At 41.6% G+C, this 21593-nt stretch overlaps 1 protein-coding gene across 12 annotated transcripts in view; it reads left to right on the top strand.

Annotated features, from left to right (window-relative positions):
- Positions 1-21593, top strand: part of MEGF10 (multiple EGF like domains 10) — a 480748-nt gene that overhangs the window by 403300 nt on the left and 55855 nt on the right. For all 12 annotated transcript variants that reach the window (XM_086410534.1, XM_086410532.1, XM_086410528.1 and 9 more), the window contains 2 exons: positions 16459-16705; positions 18528-18648. In XM_086410534.1, the coding sequence (XP_086266660.1) occupies positions 16459-16705; positions 18528-18648 (368 nt within the window). The remainder of the gene's footprint in view (positions 1-16458; positions 16706-18527; positions 18649-21593) is intronic.

Genomic DNA, 21593 nt, shown 5'->3' with positions numbered 1-21593 from the left:
TCAATGTATCCTCTGTATGAAACACCAGGTATGTGAGAACTGAGCAGAGTTTGTTTGCTTGGAGTGAAATCATGATTTATTCAACTAGACTTAGGCATATTGCTTCTTTTTAAATTTGATTAAATGATTTTTTTAAAAAAGCATACACATATTTTATGTTTATTGGCATCCTGATGTATACCCTAGCCTATATGATGTTAATCTGTCTTACCTCCACTTCTTTCTTTCCTCCTCTTTCCTGTTCTCTCTCTGTTCCTACCCCATCAATATCTTGGGTCTGTTTGTCAATCCTGGATTTCTCTTCTCTCACTGGATGATAACTCCTGGAGGGTAGGGTCTGTGTATTATTAATCTCTTTAGCCTCCACTCTGCTGTCATGTGACTGAAGCACAGTGAATGTTTGTTTCATTTAACGAGATTGAATGTGTGACTCTGAGAAGGTCATTCATGTGTTCATGATGTGAACTTTTTCGTTGATTACGTGTGCAAGGAACTGTGCTGGATGCTGGGGATAGAGAAACCATTGGCAGTTGCTGGACCCACAGAGATCGAAGCCCGTAGGAAAGTAGACAGACATGTAAGTGTCTTGTCCTGGGGAAGAGAACAGCCTCAGGAGAAGAGGTGGATGGAAGGAGCCAGAAATGGTGCTGGGTAGAGCAGTGAGAGATGTTCCGGGTGGACTAAAAAGAAGGACCTGATGTAGTGCTGGAAACAGAAATCAGACTGCTGTGTGGTGACGGGTGATGCAAAGATGCTAAGGCATAGACTCATCTTCCGAAAGCTTAGCTGGAAGGTCAACAAGAAGGAGCAAAGAGACAGGGAGTTAGTAAAAGACAGATGCAAGCTCAAGAGCAAGTTTTGTGTGTGTTTGTTTGCTTTTGATTGTGTTTGAAGGTTAAAGAGGCTGAGAGGGTAGTAAGAGAGGGAAAGTCTGGAGGTTTAATTGAGAGGTCATTTAAATGAGGGAACGTGGCTCCTGAGAAGACAGATGGCATCCTGACTCTGATGGAAGGATTGAAGTACAAAGTATTTCCGGTTCCCAGCAGAGTGAGGGAGGAAAGAGTGGCTGGCAGCATGTGGATAGGTTTCTGGGCTCAGGAGCTCATAGGCAGTGGGGAGGCGGATCTGAGTGAATTCATATTTGACGACCTTTCTTCTTTTGGTGAACTAGAGATGACCTGCTGATACCAAGAGGAGCAGAAGTTAGACATGTTGATGATGACAGCATCATCATTAACGGGTGCTTCCTATGTGCCAAGCATTATTGCAAGGGCTTTGTAGGAAATAACCTCATTCAATGCTCAACAAGATGAGAGAGTTATGATTCTTGTTCCTATTTTACAGATGAGAAAATGGAGGCACAGAAAAGTTAAGTGTCTGGCCTACATTTATACTTCTGGTAAAGAATGGAGCTGGACTTGCATCTCATTCAGAGCCAGTAATTTTAACTGCAAGGGTATGGTGCTTTCTGAAGTGGGAAAGGAGGTTTCATGAAGGTGACGAGGTCAGGGGTGCCGAGGGGAATGACAGCAGGAGGCAGGACTGACACCACCAGACAAAATAGCGAAGGGAAGTTCCTGAGAGATGTGGAGCGTGTACAAACATGGCATTAAAACGACACCAATTTGGTTGGATGCCTTAGTAATTTGTAATTTCCTCATTTGTAACATTAAGGATGTTGGACCAGATTATATGTATCTTCCCTTTCAAACGTATGATTTTGTGTGTGATTTACTCTCATAAATATGTGTCTGCAACCCCCAAGACCCTTCTTTGTTTCAGAAACCCTTTAAACCTTTTGTATGAGTAGCAATAACACATTTGTTCTCTCAGCCCATATAATTCTATTTGTGATTTTCTAAAGGTCTATAGTGAAATTTATTTCTCCTCTGGTAAGAGGGCATATCCAGAAACACACAGAGACACATATCCTAAGTCAGCCAGCAGCCAGCAAATAGTTCTCAAATGCTTGTTCCCCAGACTTTTGACACTAGTACCAAGTAGAAGCAAAAAATGGAAATTAATTTTCGTCTAAAATATCCAAACTGAGGTTTATTTAGTCATCAATAGCATTTCTGGTTAAATGTACTTAGAATTAGTGAAAACATGCCCAGGAGGGCAAATTTGCCCAAGCATTTCCAATACAGCTTTAATAACACAGATAACCTTTTAGATAAAGCAAACGTGCTGTGCTGCTTGGAGTAAGTAATAAGAATTTGCCTGCAGGATATTCGAATGGGGGAATCCATTTGAAAGATACTATAAACCAGAAATTGTAAGGCACAAAAAGCTGACTTGTTTGCCAGCAAGGTCTGTTGATGTGAAGGTCTATTGACTAGATACAATGGAGGATCGATGTTGTCTGGGGAGAGAAGATACTGGAGCCCAATCCTTGTGGCAAGTTGTTAACATCCCCATTGCACTGTCAGAATTGCTTTAGAAATCAGGTTGATGGAGCAGCAGGAATAAGAGTGGATCATTTGGGTTCACTGGCCTGGGGGCCAGACATTGATGGCAGGTGGGAAGGACTGAGCTCAGAATGAATGTTTCATCAGAACTGCATGAAAGCAATTTCAATGATGGACTGCATGAGTGATAGCGGTCACACATAGAAACTGCTGATTTTGCCTTTGTGAAAGTCTGAAATCTGAGCTGTTGTTGGTTCCTCTTTGGAGAGGCAGACAATCTCTTCCACTTCTACTCACCCAACTCCCTTTTGGAACTGAACGGCAGTAGACTTCACGGTTCTCAATTCTGTACTGTTTCGATGCCTCACTTTGCTAAGCTTAAAAGAAGTTTCAAAGTATCTATGTCATATACTTGTGAAAATTAAATGATACAATACCTGCTGAGTACTCAGCACTCAGCACTGTTCCTGGCAGCATGATAACGGCTCAATAAATGATATGAACATGTTAGTCACTCAGTCCTGTCCAACTCTGCGAACCTATGAACAGTAGCCTGCTAGGCTCCTCTGTCCGTGGGGATTCTCCAGGCAAGAATACCAGAGTGGGTTGCCATTCCCTTCTCCAGTGGATCTTCCCAACCCAGGGACCGAACCTGGGTCTCCTACATTGCAGGCAGATTGTTTACCATTTGAACCACCAGAGAAGTCCTACTTACTTAACAATTCCTTGTGTGACAAATGTGCCTCCCACCAGACTTGGAATCAATCCAGTCTGTGGACTAGAGAATAGATGGAGCGGCTCTTTGTGGATATCTCATTTCTAGGTGACGCACTCAGTGGTAAAGAATCCACCAGCCAGTGCAGGAGATACCAGAGAGGTGAGTTTGATCCCTGAGTTGGGACGATCCCCTGGAGAAGGAAAATGGCAACACACTCTAGTATTTCTTGCATCGAAAGTCCCATGGACAGAGGAGCCTGGTGGACTGCAGTCCATGGGGTCTCAGAGTCGGACATGACTTAGCACCCGTGCGCACACACATTTTGCCCTGCAGGCCACACCCTTCTTGAGCAGGAGCCTCTCTTCCTTCACAGTTGCTTGCCAAGAGGCTCCCCAGACAGAGCCTCTGGTGGTGTTTTTCTCCCAACCTCTGACCATGAATGTCCTTACCAGATGAATTCATGTCTGGTTTGTATTGCTCTGGGCGTCCTGAGAACACTATAGATGTTTATGTTACCCACGCTAGTCAGTTCATAAGCTGTAAATACAAGGCTGGACTGTCATTTTATTTAACTCCACTACACATCATTTATTGATTTTTTTCCTGTTTTTTTTTTTTTTTTTTTTAGCTTCGAGTAATTGCCCTGTATATCTGTTTATCAGAAAATCCTGGTTCAACCTCAAAAATCTAACCTTTTGCTACTCTTTCCTGGTGCTATTCAAATCCAAACCACCATCCTCTCTTAACTGTGATCACTATAGTCTCCCTACTGTTGCATCTACTCAAGCCCCACTGGGGTCAGTTCTCTCTTCTGAGACCAGAGTAATCTTGTCAAAATGTACTTCAGAACATGCTGCTCCCCTTCCGAAAACTCCTCAGTATTTCCTATTATTGTTAGATAAAATGCCAAAGCCCTGATGTAGTCCACCAAGCCCTGTTTGATCCATCCGTCCATACCTTCCTGCCCCCTTCTCATCCCACCAGTCACTCAGGGTACCACACTGTTTAGCCTCTGCCTGTTTTTCCTGGAACACAGTAGTTCCATTTTTGCCTTTGCACTTGATATTTTCTCTGACGAAAATGCTCTCCTCCTTGGAACTTTGCATGGCTGGCTTCTTAAGGCCAGTGGACTTACTAAGTGTCGCCACCAGGAGTGGCTTTCCCTGACTCTATATAAAGAATATTCCCCCATACCTATCTATTACATCTTCTTTTTAATTTTTTATGGCACTATTTGAAAATATTTCATTTGTTCACTTCTTTTTTGGTCTGTATCTCCCTCCAGGATATGAGGCCCATAGAAACATGAATTTTGTCTGTTTTCTTCACTGCTGCCTAGCTAATTTATTCACCTAATGTCTAGCATAGTTCTGGGTACCCAATGATTCTCAGTAAATATTTGTGGAAGGAAAGAATGAAGGCATAAATGTTTCAGGAGCAGTAATGGATATAAATAGGAGATTCGAGGGATGAGTAAGGTTCTACCTCTTTTTTCAAACGCTTTCAGTTTAATAGGATTGGAAGTCCATCTACAAATACATAGGCAAAAGGAGTCAAGGAGGAAGTGGTCCAGTGTCTTCTAGAAAAGGGCATGACCTGAGGTCCTGCCTTCCTTCGAAATCACCGAGCTCAGGCTCCAGTGATTTCAGTGCTGGGAGGGATTGGGGGCAAGAGGAGAAGGGGACGACAGAGGATGAGATGGCTGGATGGCATCACTGACTCGATGGACGTGAGTCTGAGTGAACTCCGGGAGTTGGTGATGGACAGGGAGGCCTGGCGTGCTGCGATTCATGGGGTCGCAGAGTCGGACACAACTGAGCTACTGAACTAAACTGAACTTTCCTTACTGTTGCAGTTTAAGCGGATCATTTAAGGCCTTTTAGACTCCCACATCTATGATGGAGGTAATAAGTATTTGCACAGTGGTAGTCCTGAGTACATATCCTTCGGTACTCACCTCCAGCCCTCCTCCTCTGGGAGCCTTCTGCCGTTCTTGCTGTCCTCTGCCCAGAGGATATAAGGCCTCTAGATATAAGGCAATGGATCGAAGGCTTCTGTGTTCCTCAAGCATCCTGTGCACTGCAAGGCTTATTGTTGTTTAACTACTCAGTCGTGTCTGACTCTGTGTCCCCATGGATTTCAGTCTGCCAGGCTTCCCTGTCCTTCACCATCTCCAGGAGTTTGCTCAAACTCATGTCCATTGAGTCAGGGATGCCATCCAATCATCTCATCCTCTGTTGTCCCCTTCTCCTCCTGCCCTCAATCTTTCCCAGTATCAGGGTCCTTTCCAATGAGTTAGCTCTTCGCATCAGGTGGCCAAAGTATTGGAACTTCAGCTTCAGCATCAGTCCTTCCAGTGAATATTCAGGGTTGATCTCTTTTAGGATGGACTGGTTTGATCTCCTTGCTGTCCAAGGGACTCTCAAGAGTCTTCTCCAACACCAAAGCAAGGCTTATAATATTAGCACGTTCTTTTCTGATAAGTCTCACTGTGGGCCAGTCTCTTCCAGTAGATAAAGAAAGCTATAGGACAGGTCTTAGGAGCAATAGTAAGTGCTCAACAGAAAGAACTTAGGAAAGAATGAATGAGCAAAAGAGCAAAACTATGGCAAGACTTTATAAAGCAAAATATCCTGTAATGGCTCCCGAGGTGGTTATTATGCTTTTGACTTCAGTGAATATAAATGTAATCCCCCCAAATCCCTTACAAATCCCAGCCTACAATGTATATCCTGGAGATTTTCCTGTACCATGAATGGAGTCATCAATATGCTCTCGTTGAGAGACATCAACATTTAAATTTAGACACATTAAGGAATAAACATTTCATGCCCTTTTCCCTGGTTCATCGCTTGGGGTAAGCATCCACTGTAGTTAAAAAATGACAGTTCATGCTTCCAAACTTCATTTAATAAACATTTTTTTTGAAGAAGAATAAAGGTTCTCTCTCAGCCACTGAATAATATTAATATAAACAGCACTGGGTGGCTGTCAACAGCGATTGCTGGCACGCTGTCAGCTCTCCAGCCGGCTTTTTGACATGTGAAGGACGTGAGGTTTTAGTGCTTTCAGAGGATCTGGAAAATACATTTTTATTGTTCTTCTTCATGGATGGAGAAGCTTTACAAACTTGTTTTATTTTTAAAGCACTTGATGTTTTGAATGAGGATCTTTTCTTCTACATTAACAAAAGGGAATGACACAGCATAGCCTTGTTAGCCCGAGGCACAAGGAATGAAATCATAGGGAGATAAAAGACCCCGAGGGAACCACGGCTTGGGAAGAAAGGGTATATGTTTCAGGAAGAATCGTGTTTTTCTATCCTTTGAGACAGCAGAAAATTATTTTGGTCTCTTCTAAAAGCTACTCACTCTATAGAGACGCTTTCTTGAAAATGACTTATTGGTGCTTTGTTTACATATGAGACTACGAAAGGCTGAATTTTCTTTCCTGCTAATTTCTCTAATAATCACAGATTATCCTGTGCTTAAAGTCAATGGAGAACATCACAGTGAAACTCCATGTAAAAATATATTTTTAAGTCCGTATAGCTGACTGATATAACCTAATAGATGCTTGACATTTAGATGTTAAGGGCACTTATAGTTACTTCAAACAGCAACCCTGGTGAGGGTAGTTATGTATTATAAACTGATGTCACTTTCCCTATGATAAACATGAGTTCTAAGATTCAATACATTATCCCGTTTTAAGTGTCTGGTAGAGATGGGTCGCACAGAGTTGGACATGACTGAAATGACAGCAGCAGCAGCAGAGATGTATCCACAAGGTTCTTGAACTCCATGTAATTCCACAATTTTACTTCTTTGATTCCAAAAGTATTAAACTAAGACAAAAGAAAAACACAGAATAAAAAATGGACTACTTAGTTCATCTAAGGTTTGTTTAGCCCTATTTCACTTTCTCTTTTCACTTTCATGCATTGGAGAAGGAAATGGCAACCCACTCCAATGTTCTTGCCTGGAGAATCCCAGGGACGGGGAAGCCTGGTGGGCTGCCGTCTATGGGGTCACACAGAGTCAGACACGACTGAAGTGACTTAGCATAGCATAGCATAACACAAGTACACAGAATTGAGCCCTTTTGTTGTTCTCTATCATTCAGAACCAGTTGTTTTAAGAAAGTATATTATACTTCAATATGTGTCTCAAGGCTGTTTCTGTGGTCTTGGTGGATGTAGATAAGCTGGGAAAAAATCAAGTCCTGGGATTGACACCTTCTAATATGGCAGATCCTCCAGATTCTATTTATCACCATCTACCTCTTTACTCCAAGAGGATGATTTCTAAGAAGTTCACATATTTGTTTCTAAGTTTATCCTTTTACATTTCTGAGCTCCATTTATGAGCCTGGACCTCTGGACACATTAATCATCAGCAAATGAGAAATTTCTAAATCCAGTTTTTAATTGACAATTAAGAATAGGATGTAAATTAACACTGGGTTTCATCCCAGGCCTGAGCTTTTTCCAATTAGCTTTATTAAAAAAAAAAAAAGTGGATGAAAAGAGGGATACCAGGGCTTATTTTTTACTTTATGGAGTTACTGGGCAAGTTGTTTTTTGGAATTCACATTGTGAGAACCAACTTGTCCTTTTTGGCATGAATGATTCATGCAAGACAAACAAATAATACAAACCAACGACAGGCCTGTTATTCCGGCCTCATATATAGCTGGAGGATGTTTTTTTCAGGGTTGGGACATTTCACTGAGCCAACCACAGAATAAAATTGCTGCTGCCACCAGATCTATGCTGTGTCACACATACCAACAAGTATTTTAGATGTAATTAGTATGTTTCACCATCCCCATTTGACAGAAAATTAAGTATAATAAAAGTCAGAAACTTGTTCAAATTTCATGGCTAAGAAGTTGCAGTGTCCCCTTGAAGGTCCAGGCCTGTCCAGTGTTAAGTGATTGTACCCCAGCTAAGTGATTGATGAATTTTATAACAAGGTGAATGTGATGGTAAACATTACTCTTTTCTCTCAGGGAAAAATGATTTCATCCTTTTTTTTCCCCCTGATGAGGGAGTCCTTTGGGTAAGGCAGTATATTAATGTGCCCTTGATCCTTCCTCCAGGAGTCTCTCTCCATTTAGTATGTCTCTGTATCTCTAATTGTTCTCCTTTCTTTATTCTTGGTCTATACAAAAACAAGAGATTTACTAAACCATCTCTCATTTGTTCAAAGATTTTTTCCTGCGGCCTTGGTTTTGTCAATACGTGTGTGGCTGTGGACATGTTGGAACATTCCTTATCAAATGGTTCTGATGAGCCTGCTACTAACACTTTGGAACCTGGGAACTGTCATTTAGGCAAACAAGTATTACATCTCAAAACACCTGTGTGACTTTGGTTCTACACTGTTCCCCCTTGAAAAGCTGGCAAAAGCCAGTAACGTGCACTGGTAGCAGGTCCTGTAATTGTGTTGGTGACATGGGATGGTCTGCAGGGCATGTGCAAGATCACAGCTTGGGAGGCCTTGCTGGGTTTGGGTTGAACTCTTGCTTTTGCTACTTGAACGCTAAGTGACTTTGAGCAAATTATCATCTAAGTCCATTTTTCACATGGTATGTTGGAATAATTATACCTACCTCATTTAGTTATTATGAGGATAAAATGAAATAGCTGCATATGCTGACATATCTTCAAAACTCAATGCATCTTGAAATCTCTTCTCTCTTTCCCTGTTTTTTGCATGGAAAGCTAAACTAAGGGTTTGAAGTAGGTTCAGTTCAGTTGCTCAGTCGTGTCCGACTCTGTGACCCCATGAATCGCAGCACGTCAGGCCTCCCTGTCCATCACCAACTACCAGAGTTCACTCAAACTCATGTCCATCGAGTCGGTGATGCCGTCCAGCCCTCTCATCCTCCATCGTCCCCTTCTTCTCCTGCCCCCAATCCCTCCCAGCATCAGGGTCTTTTCCAATGAGTCAACTCTTCGCATGAGGTGGCCACAGTACTGGAGCTTTAGCCTCAGCATCAGTCCCTCCAATGAACAACCAGGACTGATCTTTAGGATGGACTGAGTGGATTTCCTTGCAGTCCAAGAGACTCTCAAGAGTCTTCTCCAACACCACAGTTCAAAAGCATCAGTTCTTCGGTGCTCAGCTTTCTTCACAGTCCAACTCTCACATTCATACGTGACCACTGGAAAAACCATAGCCTTGACTAGATGGACCTGAAGTAGGTTAGGAGGAGAGAATGTACCTAGAATTGTGATGATGGTTTTGCAGGTTTCTCCGCTTGTCCTAGTTAGTTACCCTGTTCTGTGTGTGCTCTTTCACTCACTCACCACCTGCATCTTGAGAGCAGCCACGTACCACGTACTGTGTGGACCTAGTTTTCCAGTCAGAGTACTCAGCTAATGGCATCAGTATTGTTTTCACAGTGAGCTCACTGGCTCTTTTGTTTGCAGAGAATCATTTTCAACTTACAGAAGCTCTTCAGATCTGACCATCCCCTTCATTTTATTTTCTCTTTGAGAAACACCCTATGTTTTCACTACTGAGATATTTTCCTATTTTCAGTGCCCCTCATTGTTGAGTCACTGGCTGACCCTATAAGCTTGCTCAGTGGAAGGTCTTATCATTGGCTGCTCCATCTTAATGGATCATATTAGATGAAACACATCATTGTGAGGTATTATTTTTAACCAAAATACTTAATTTCACTGCCTCAGGAGCAGAATGGCCTTGTGAAAAGCGTCTGGACTTTTGTTTGTGGACAACCTTGGGTTTGGATACTGATGCCACAGCTGAGTGTTTTTGGATGTTTTACCTAAATGTTCTCATCCTAAATATCCTCTGTGTGCTAAAGGTGATAATTATACCACTTTGTTGGTGCTGTAAGGACCAGAGGGAGGCGGGTAAAGCGTGGAGCATAGAGCATGACACAATACAAATGCTTAGCAGATCCAACTATTTAAAAACATAACTTTTCGCTTGCTTTTCTCCTCCCACCAGAAGGATACATTCAATTGCAGAGAATTTAGAAAATCTAGTTAATTCAGATGAATTAGAGAAAAATCACACAGTCTTAAGATCCAGAATAACCAAGTGGTCCCATATGACCACAGAGCTTTACAGTATCTGTCTCTGTGTCTTTTTCATTTTCTCTCTTCTCCTCTCTCCCCCACACATTAGGGTCAGTCATATACAGTTGCTGACGTGAGGTCATTTATAACCTAAATTAATGACAGTTTCACTTTCACTTTTCACTTTCATGCATTGGAGAAGGATATGGCAACCCACTCCAGTGTTCTTGCCTGGAGAATCCCAGGGATGGAGGAGCCTGGCAGGCTGCCATCCATGGGGTCGCACAGAGTCGGACAGGACTGAAGCGACTTAGCTTTTAGCTTTTCATGTAGTTGATTCTAGTCTGTTGCTAAAGTTGAATCATGTGATACATATTTTTAGTCTACTTTTTACAGTTACGATATTTACAAACATTTCAAGTTCACTGGGACTTCACTTGTGGCTCAGCTGGTAAAGAATCCACCTGCAATGTGGAGACTTGGGTTTGATCCCTGGGTTGTGAAGATCCCCTGGAGAAGGGAAAGGCTACCCACTCCAGTATTTTGGCACGGGGAATTCCATGGACTGTATAATCCATGGAGTCTCAAAGAGTCAGACACAACTGAGCAATTTTCACTTTCACTTTTCAAGTTCACTAAGTATTCTTCTACAAAATCACTTTCAATTGATGCATGGTATTCCATTGCATAATTATACCAAATTTTTTTTTTACCAGTCTTCTATTTCTAGAAAATTAGGTTGTTTCTAATTTTGTTGTTATTATAAAAACATCCTTATAGCTTTGGAGAGAGTAGAATATTGTGGTTTGGAAAACAGACAAGAGATCTGTTCTTCACTCCTTTTAACCTGTATGACTTTAAGCATATCAGCTGTTATCAGTTTTTTCAATAAAATAAGGGTGACTGTAGTCCCTGCTTCATAGGGACACTGTGGTCGTTCATCTGTCTCAGGTGCTTTCAACAGTATCGGTGGCACAATTTGTAAATATTATTAATGGTTAACTATTGTGAATTGATGTTGTCTTTATATACTTATGTTTGTTTCCTTTGGAAAAATCCACAAAGATGAATTTATGAGTCAGGGGCTTCTGATACACTTTCCCAGGCTAATCTCTAAACTGGATATAGTATCTGAACTCCCACAGTACTGCATAGAGTGCTGGTGTTCCCAGAAAGGGAGTTATTATCATCCTCCCTGTGAGGATCAAGCTCATTGTCATTATTATACTACTTCATGACTCAGGGGCACAGTTTTTCACAGCTTAATATCTCTGACTCATTGGAAAAGACCCTGATGCTGGGAAAGATTGAAGGCAAAAGGAGCAGAGGATGAGATGTTTAGATAGTATCACCGACTCAATGGACATGAAGTTGTGCAAACTCCGGGAAATAGTGAAGGATAGGGAAGCCTGGTGTGTTGCGGTCCATGGGGTCACAAAGAGCCAGACACGACTTCGTGACTGAACAACAACAGCAACATCTCCGAATCAGAATGTTTCTCATTATCATTGTCAGTACGGTGACTGCCAGGACATGGTTGTATGAAACCTTCTGCTGACATTTGATAAGATGTAGAAGGAGAAGGAAATGGCAACCCACTCCAGTGTTCTTGCCTGGAGAATCCCAGGGACGGGAGCCTCATGGGCTGCCGTCTATGGGGTCGCACATAGTCGGACACGACTGAAGCGACTTAGCAGCAGCAGCAGCAGCAGAAGGGTATCTATGTGTCTTAAGATCTGTGAAATTCAGTTTGAGAGATATGAAAAAACGCAAACATATATAAAAACTGTGATCTAAAGTGCAGAGTTAGTGTCATGGAAAATACACAATGCCTTTTTCAGAGAGCATCTCAGATTGGGTCTGTAGAATGTACCTGAAGCTCAGAGGTTCTGGACTGAGTGGCAGGCTGGGGAGGACTGATGGAGAGGACATGTCTAATATCTCTTCCTCTCTGCTTATTTCTGTTCTTCATTTTGTTATGCACACAGCTAAGAAAGATGATGAGGGCCATGATGTAATAGTGTAGAACCCCAAGAGAGCATTCATGATTGTCTTTTCAAAACCTTTTGGCTGTTGCATGTATCATTCTTTCTGAATGTAAAACTGCCTGCAGCCTCCCTCTTCTTGCAGTTCCTCCTTTTTCTACATACAAATCCTTCGCACTTTACCTATATATGATTCACTATGCCATTAGGTCTCATCTTACACATCATTTTATTACGGAAGCCTTTCCCTATTCACCAACACTAGTTAATGTCATCCCTGCATTTTCCATTGTACCCAGTCCATATGCTTACCTTACCGCTTATCACAGGGTATTTATGCTCTTGCCTACTAACTTGACACCTTGTCATTAAACTGTAAGCTTGTAGAAACATGAGCTTTATTATTCTTGTTTGAAGTCAAGGTCTAGTACCATACCTGGCAGAAGGCACGTTCTTAAAAGATACAGCTTGAATCAATTTCAGTCCCTAGCCCATGAGTGTACCTCTGGTCATTAGAAATTACAGCCATAACGGCCCAGGGGTAATTCCATTCTCTTCAGTGCTCTACTAGTTGTCCTTAAGGGTTTGTAGCATGGACTGTACACTTCTGATATTACATAGTAGTTTAAAATTCCTTTTATTTCCTTTTATTTGTTTAACTTATTATGAGAGCTTCTTAGAGTAAGCTGTCTATACTGAGACCCTCGATAAGCTGTCTCCTGAAATACTTGCATGAATCTGGGCACATGGAATCTGACAGCCTGTTTCTAGCTGTTAGCACAATAAGAGCTGAAACCAGGAGCTGTAAAGGAGGCATCACCCCCTTCTTTAATCTGAAACAAAATTTTGTTCATTTACCTTTTCCTGTTAGGCTATTCAAGCTATTTCCATGTTAACTACATTGTTTTTTTAAAAAACGTATTTTATTGAAGTATAATTGATTTACAATGTTGTGTTAATTTCTGATGTACAGCACAGTGGTTCAGTTATATATATATATTTAAAAAGGTTGTCAGTGGGAGAAACCAACCTAGTCCCTTTTTCTTGAGGAGTGAAACATTTGCCCCTTGAAATTTGTGTGAAATGTTAACTAAAAGATGCCAGATAATTTGAGTTCACTCTCTTCAAACTGTCTTTCCAAATGCAGTAGTTGAATTCAGGATAATTGTCCAAGCTTGGCACTAAACATAAGGAACAAATTCTGCCTCTTGTCGGGACACTCAACATACTCTTGTGTATGTAGTAATCAGGGAAGAAAGCTGGCTTTTGTGCGATAAACTGTGTAACTCACTGGGGTACATTTAACAGTGAATGTACTGAAGCAGTTAAATCTGACAAATGAAAAAAGGAAGTCTCAGTGACGCCTACATTCAAGCCAGGCTTCTGTATCTTACTTACTCTACTTCCTGTCTGTTTTTCTGTAGACTTCTGTCTGTGGATTTTCCTCCCAACGGAGTCCATATTGGTGCCTCGTATTCACATTGTGAGGCATATGTATCAATGGCTTTTTTAGGGAAATACAACCCCGAGGGGAGAAGCTGTCACTTCAAAGCATGCCACAACGCTTAGACACAGCCAGAAAATTAACCATGTCGGCACGATATTTCTTTAATGCTTTAACCCTTTCTTTGATGCTGATGTGTGTGTGTGCTCAGTCGTGTCTGACTCTTTGCGACCCCGACTGTAGCCCGCCAGCCTCCTCTGTCCATGGGATTTTCCAGCAAGATTACTGGAGTGGGTTGCCATTTCCTTCTCCAGGGGATCTTCCCAACCCAGGGATTGAACTCATGTCTCTTGACTACTGTGTTACGTGGGTGGCTGGATTGATGCTGATAGTCATCAATTTCTGCTATAAACTTGTTTCTACCACAAGGAGCTATCTTAAGAGTTTTGTTTTTGTCTGATCATAATAGAACTGATATCTGCCTGACTGCTGTGCTGGAAGAGAAGCTGTTGAAGGGGGTGGGCAAATAAATGAATTATGAAGGAGAGGAGAGACCAGTTCTGTCCCCTCAGTACTTGGCTTCTTCCTACCACTCACCTCTTATTGTGAAATATACTCTATAAAATGTATATGCTCCAGCCCACCTTAGTCCAGTTTCACAGTGAGGGAAAAGGACTCTAACCCTTCATGAGTTGTTACTTTGTTTGTTTGTTTTAATTCTTTTAACATGATCATGATATCCTTATCTAGGTAAATTTATTAGCTACATTGTTTTCTTGTGTCAATTAATTAATTCTCCATTATACATAAGGAAAAATGGATCTTTAATTTAATATGAAGTTCCCAGAAGTTGAAAGGAATATGGACATTTTGGAGAGGATTCAGCAGAGAAAATGTGTGAAATTGAATAAACTTTTAAAAAATACATCAAAGTATTGAAGTTGTAGTATTTAGTATATATTTGGGCTATACTGGCATTAAGGATGTATTTACATTTAAGGAGTAAAATCATTTATAATATAGAGAACAATGCTATACTAGATTGACTATACTGTGAAGAAGATGTGGGGGGATGGGAGGATCAAATTATAGAATAATGGCTTTGACTTACATAGAATGAAGATTTTCCTTACTCTTAGGACTGATGAACCAGGGCCTAGTTACAAAGGACTTGTTTACTTTGGGGGAACCTTCAGAACAAGATAGATTCCTTTCCAACTGAGATAGCTTGGAGGATTTCAAGAAACACACCATGTAATTTTTTAAAGAATGGATCTTAGATTGAAAGAATTAAAACTGAAAGAAAAAGGAGTGTTTTCCATATCCACAGGCAATTAAAAAAAACTATTCATATGAATAATAGTTAGGCTGAAATCTCATCTTGGAACCATCACCTTATCTTATTTTGTGAAAGAAGATTGTTCTTAGGTAATTGCTTTCTTGATCTGCTTTAGGTTCAATAATTCTTTCTCATTGCTTTTATTTAATTGTGTTAAAGTATGTTTATTAAAGTACTAATAAGACTAAAGCCATACTTATTAGAAACAGAATTATTCATTTAAATTTCTTGATATTATGAAATGAAAGGTAGGTTCTAATACTGGGAGATGAATCCTGCAAGTCTAAAAAGTTGTTTTCTGTGTGCCTAGTTTTGTTTTTTTCAATAGTTTATTCTGTATCTGACATTACAAAATTTTTATGAAATGAAATTTTGTTTTATCATAAAGGCAATTTATCCTAGGAACTCTAGGCAGGGTACTTCCTCCCCAGTGATTTTTATAGCATCTAATTAATAAATGGATGACTGACTAGGCAATGCATGTTAAGAGTAGACTTTGCTTATTGTCACCCTTAATAAATTTTAGAATGTTTGCGACTGAAGTTTTTTTCTTCTCTGCTTTTTCCTGCTCATTGACTTGAATCAAAGCCAGTATTCCTTTCCTTGGGAAATGCACCTTAAAGTTTTTTAAATGCTTTTTTATTGCCTTTGTCTTTCCTGGTTTTATCTACCTCTTATCTGTTTATTTGCTGTCCACTTTCAAGTTCCGGCTTGTTATATTTTTAAAATAAATCAATGACTTAAACATTTTAGTCAGGTTTTTTTTTTTTTTTTTTTTCCCTGCCTTTTCTGGTTACCTCCCAATCACACATATTTTGACTGATTTATCGTGAAAGCACATCAATTTCCTTTTCAGGAGCTCAGCCCAGGCCCATAGCTAGCAGGATCAGCCCACTCCACAGTGGACTGCATGTGGGTCATTTCTTTATCCCTCTGGTCACTGCGTGAGTCGCTAAGCCGCTGACTGCCATGCTTCTTGCCCGGTTTCCTGTCTCTTGTCAGCTCCTTCCTGCCCCTTCTTCATGCTGTAGGCAGCTGATCTTACTAGAAGGCAAATCTCCATTGATCCTCAGTGCTTAAAATCCTTTATTACCAATCCTCTGTCAACTAGATACAATCCAAACTTCTTGATGTGTATAAAACCCTTGCATAAGCTGACCATTCCCACCTGCCTAGTCAGCCTCCTCTTTGCCCACAACTGCTCACACCCTCCCCTAGCCAGTGACTCTGCCCATATCACACACAACACTCCAGGTGTAGGGAGCAGACTGAGCACAGGCCTCAAGCGATGCTTGAGTAATGGAGTGAAAGAAAGTGGTCCAGTGCTGAGCACCAGTGAAATATTGCCATAGGTGTGTACCCAAGCCCTGCTGCTCAGTGGAGAAATGGTGATAAAGGGGTCATCCAGCCACTCTCTCCAAGGGGAGAGGAAAGCTGGTACTGAAGAGCTTGCCATTATCCACACCCACACTCTGATGCCCTCCACTGTTTCTTTCCCCAACCTCAGCCTGCGACGGTGATCACTGGGGGCCTCACTGCAGCAGCCGGTGCCAGTGCAAAAATGGGGCACTGTGCAACCCCATCACAGGGGCTTGCCACTGCGCTGCAGGCTTCCGGGGCTGGCGCTGTGAGGAGCGCTGTGAGCAGGGCACCTACGGTAACGATTGTCACCAGAGATGCCAGTGCCAGAATGGAGCAACCTGCGATCATGTCACGGGGGAGTGCCGCTGCCCACCCGGATACACTGGAGCCTTGTAAGTGATCGCCACTGGGCAGCGTGGCAGAGCCCGCCCACCCTCTCTGTTCCTGCTGCCACCAGCCTCATATTCCTGTACTTCTGTCTCTCTGGCTGCCTAAGGAGTTACTGAGGGGACAGGACTCCAGGCAGGTGCTCCTGCAGTTTGTTGAGCATTAGAGCCCAGTCAGGGTCTCAGAACCAGCTTCCATGCCTTCCTTTGGCAGAGCAGAGATAGAGGGGCCTGGATGTTGTGTTGAATATCAATATTTGGGGTTGCTGGGGCAGATTTGGGTTTCACTTTGACACTCCCTCAATTGCATTCATTTCACACTTTGATACTCCCTCGATTGCATTCATTTTACACTTTTGGCTATTAACGGTCCATGTTGTTCTGCTCTGTGTGGCAGTTCATAAGACGGATAAAAGAGGATGAGTTCAGTGCCTTAGAGAAGGAAATAGATGTTAGAAATAGTTTATGCTCAAAGGTTAGCTGGGTTATTTAAGGCTCATAGATATGTATGTGTTGTTTTGTGAATATAAAAGGACTTGTACCACATTCGTGTAGTACATGTGCACACGGTTTAATTCTTTCTGGAAAACATAGAAGCAAGTACTTAATCTCTACTGTGTTGTGCTTAGTTGCTCAGTTGTGTCCGACTCTTGGTGACACCATGAACTGTAGCCCACCAGGCTCCTCTGTCTATGGGGATTCTCCAGGCAAGAATACTAGAGTGGGTTACCATGACCTCCTCCAGGGAATCTTCCCAACCCAGGGATGGAACCCAGGCCTCCTGCATTGGAGGCGGATTCTTTACTGTCTGAGCCACCAGGGAATCCCAAGAATACTGGAGTGGGTAGCCTATACCTTCTCCTGGGGATCTTCCCGATCCAGAAATTGAACCGAGGTCTCCTGCATTGCAGGTGGATTCTTTACCAGCTGAGCGCCCAGGGAAGCCCTTGTCTCTACTACTTTCTTTATTTTATGGGAAGGGCATTCTTTGGTTTGCTTGTATTAGCGAACAGACTAAGAGGCAGAATTTGCCCAAAAAAGTGAGATTAAAAAAAATCTTGTTCCCTTACTGAGAAAATTTTTACACCTGTAAATCACAGAACTAAAACTTGAAAAAATGTGGCTCATGAGGTAGCTGTTTCCTGCTGACAGAGTTAAGGCTGTAAAGTAAAGCTAAAGAAAAAACTGAATTAGCCAAGAAAGCCCTGATTTTCAGAAAAATGGATGAGCATCTCAGACTATTTAATTGTTAATGTTGCTTTTATGGGTTTTTATCAAGGTCCTAGTTGAATAAGGCTTTGAGAAATTTGGAGCAATTTTATAGGAGAGTAAAAAAGACAAAGGCTTAAAGTAGGAGGTATATTCATATAATATGGAGGAGGTTCATCATTTTGCAGAAGAGAATGCTAAAAATTGAGTACAAGGAATATGTACTAATTAGGTGATGTGAAGATGTTTCATTCTTCTTTGAGATTAGAACAAACACACCAAGTACACTCCCAGTGTAACCCATGGGCTTTTTGAGAGTTGCATGGATAGTCCCTGTAACTAAGAGTGTGTGGCCAGTGAGAGTCATCTCTCTGATAGGACAGATTCTCCTCAAATTGAAATGGTTTCAGTAGAAAATATCCCCCCCAAAAGGGAAGGAGTAGGTGACCCCTTGACCCTTCCAGTCAATATGATTGGTGCTCTTGTTGTTAATGAAACGAACAATATTGAACAGAGGAGCTTGTCTATTTTAGGGTCCTGGGTGCTGCTGTGTTTGTGAACCTAAGGGTTGTAGGTTGGGATAAACTATGGTGTCCTTTGTCACATGTTAATCCCTCAGCTGTGAGGATCTTTGTCCCCCTGGCAAGCATGGACCACAGTGTGAGCAGAGATGCCCCTGCCAGAACGGAGGCGTATGTCATCACGTCACTGGAGAGTGCTCTTGTCCTCCTGGTTGGCTGGTAAGCATCCCTCCCCACCCGCCAAAGCCCCCTGTTTCAGGATACCCGAGTGAAAATGCATGGGGAGAACTTTAATAAAAAGAATGTCACATCCATGGATAAAAATTTCAAAATTGGAAATATCTGACCATTTCAAAGCAGGAATTTTTTAGTGCAGAGAAGGCAGAAGGTGATTAAATCCTGAACTTGAAGTTTACTGAGGGTTCTCATGGAAAAGTTAGTAGGCCATCTGTCCTGCATCTCCCTTCAGGATATAAAAGGGAAATATCTCGCCTTTCACATGACAACAAAAGCTGTTAATTACTGTAAGTATTCAAATAAGAATTTTCATAATTATGTTATATGGATCATTATTATTCTTTGGGAGCATTATTCTCAACAGGTTAAGTGTTGTGTGAAAAAGTTATTTGGTCTTTGAATCTGGAGACTCATTGAGGTCAATCAAGTTTTCCAAGTATTGAAGAACTCGGAGCCTTTAGTGTAATGATCTGTACCTTACTACACTTCCCAAATTTTAACTATGATACTCTTTCTTTGTGTAGTATCTCACAGGCTTAATCTTACGTGGAATACACAATGTCAAAGCTGGTTTACTAGGTAGATTAAAATCAGGCAATAATATTGGCTCATGTTTCTCTGAGTTGGTTTCTGTAAAAGTCTGCTTGAAGACAGGAGAGTGAATGACCAATGTCTATTTCCTTCGTTAACATACAGAAAACAAAACAGCAGTTTACTTCATGACTACCTTCCATCTCCATGAGCTGTAGTGAAGTTGCTCTTGCAGGGGTACAAGTGATGTAATTACCAGATTCAATAACAACTCCTCCATCTTCATTCTACTTCATTCCTCCAAAGCTTTTGACTCTGTTGCTCATCTACCTCCCTTTCCTAATCTCTTTTTCCACTTCTCCCCTTCTCCTACCTCTCTTATTAAAGATCTCTTTTCCTAATCCCTCTTTTTTTATATACCATTTTATTTCCTGTGTTTCATGCCAGTCTTTCTCTTTTCTCACAATACATCTTTCCTGGAAATCTCATTAAGATCCATTGCTTTAACAATCATCAGCTGATTTTTCTCAGCCTTGACCTTCTCTGACCTGAACACAGATGTGTATTTGTCACTGTTCTGTTAGACTCTCCACCCTAGTTTCACCTAAAGACATGTGTCACTATCTGCCTGAACTATGCCTAGGCTGGAGCCTTAGGAGGCAGACATGGGATTGCCCTTTCTACAGGAATAGAGCAAAGAAGACTTGGAGTCCACTTCCAGTCAGAATCATGGGAAGTAAGATTGGGTTCAAGATGGTAAGACCACTGGGAGAAGTGAAAAAGAAATGTAAGACCGAAGGCAAGAATTGGAAATAATAAGCAGACAAGACAAGGAAGCAGAGCCTGGAGAAACTCCATGGAGCAATAGAGTCAGTGCAAGGGGGCCTTTTATTGAGTGCCTGATGGTGAGGCAAATAGAGAAGCTATTGAAGAACTACTGACCTGGAAGCAGGCCTGTCAAAGTCAGTGTTCATAGAACCAAATTTGTCATACACCTAAACCTTTCTTAAGGTGATTCTCTTTTTACTTTTTTTTTTTTGTCTTCATGCAAACCAACACTTGTCTCTTAGTTGCCCAAAGTAGAAATGCTGAAATATCTTTGATTCCTTCTCTTCTTTTATTTCTTATAGTCAGCCTTTTGCAAACACTGGTCATTACTTGGTTCTTGGCAAGGGATGGATTTTGCTGAAGTAGCAGAGTGTCCAGGGAGCTCCATGTTCTTTGGATGAGGAGCCGTAGAAAAATTACTTGCAGAATTTTTGTGTAGACATTGTCTGTAGAGTTGCCTCATCTTGAGGTTGAAGCCTTCTTCTTCTCCTGGGTTGGAGTGGTCATGAGGTAGGATGCTGGTGACCATGAGTTTGGACCGTGAGTCCCAGTAGGTGGACATATGGCCCTCTCCATCACCCAAGCAGAGCCTCCCGTATACTCTGCACCCCTACCTTGATGGATGTTTCTTACTGAATGTTTCAGGTCATTTTTCTCTAAGTGCAGCTGAGCTTCCAAGTTACACTTCTCTTTGCAGCATTTTATTTGGGCAGTAATCCTAAGTGCTTTTCATAGGTGGCTATGTATTCCTATTCCACATACACAAGTATATATTTCAACTAATAATGTCCTGTGTGCATACCAAGTCACTTCATTCGTATCAGGCTCTCTGCTACTGTATAGACTGTGGCCCACCAGGCTCCTCTCTCCATGGTTCTCCAGGCATGAATACTTGAGTGGGTTGCCCTGCCCTCCTCCAGGGGATCTTTCAGACCCAGGGGTCAAACCCATGTATCCTGTGTCTCCTGCATGGCAGGAGGGTTCTTTCTTTCTTTCTTTTTTTTTTTTTTTTGGCAGGCAGCTTCTTTAGCACTAGAGCCACCTGGGAAGCCCAATAATATTCTACTTAAAGCTATTGACTCACATTAATCTTTCTTTGCAAACAGTATTTCAACAGCATCTCTAAAGCTTATGTGGGACCATTACAAAATGTGAGTAGTTCCTGAGAGAGTGAGAATTTTCACCAGAACCCTGGCTTACCATGGATTGACCCTTGGCATATTTATTTCATCTAGTCATATTAATATGTTGTGCTAGAATGAGGGGTTAGAGCTATTTTTATATCTGTCTCCCTCATCATATTGTGAGCTAATTAAAGGTTGTGACTTTATCTTTGATTCTCAGAGCTTAGCACGATGCCTGGCACGTAGATGATTCTCACTTAAGCACTGATTTGAATCATCTCTCAAAGGCTTTTTCAGTTCCAAGATTCTGGAAGAACTTTTCTCGTTGGTAGATAGCTAGAAACCACCAGAGGAGACTTAATTAGCACACCAACTGCCTTTGTGGGTAGCCAGGAGTTAGAGGAAATGCATTTTCTTATGCTATCCAGAATAAACATTTACAAA

The sequence above is a fragment of the Bos grunniens genome, chromosome 7 (genome assembly GCF_055505025.1).
Source record: "Bos grunniens cultivar Pamir isolate PY7600 chromosome 7, Bosgru_T2T1.0, whole genome shotgun sequence".
Classification (NCBI taxonomy): Eukaryota; Metazoa; Chordata; class Mammalia; order Artiodactyla; family Bovidae; genus Bos; species Bos grunniens.
This window is presented reverse-complemented; position numbering and strand designations above follow the sequence as displayed.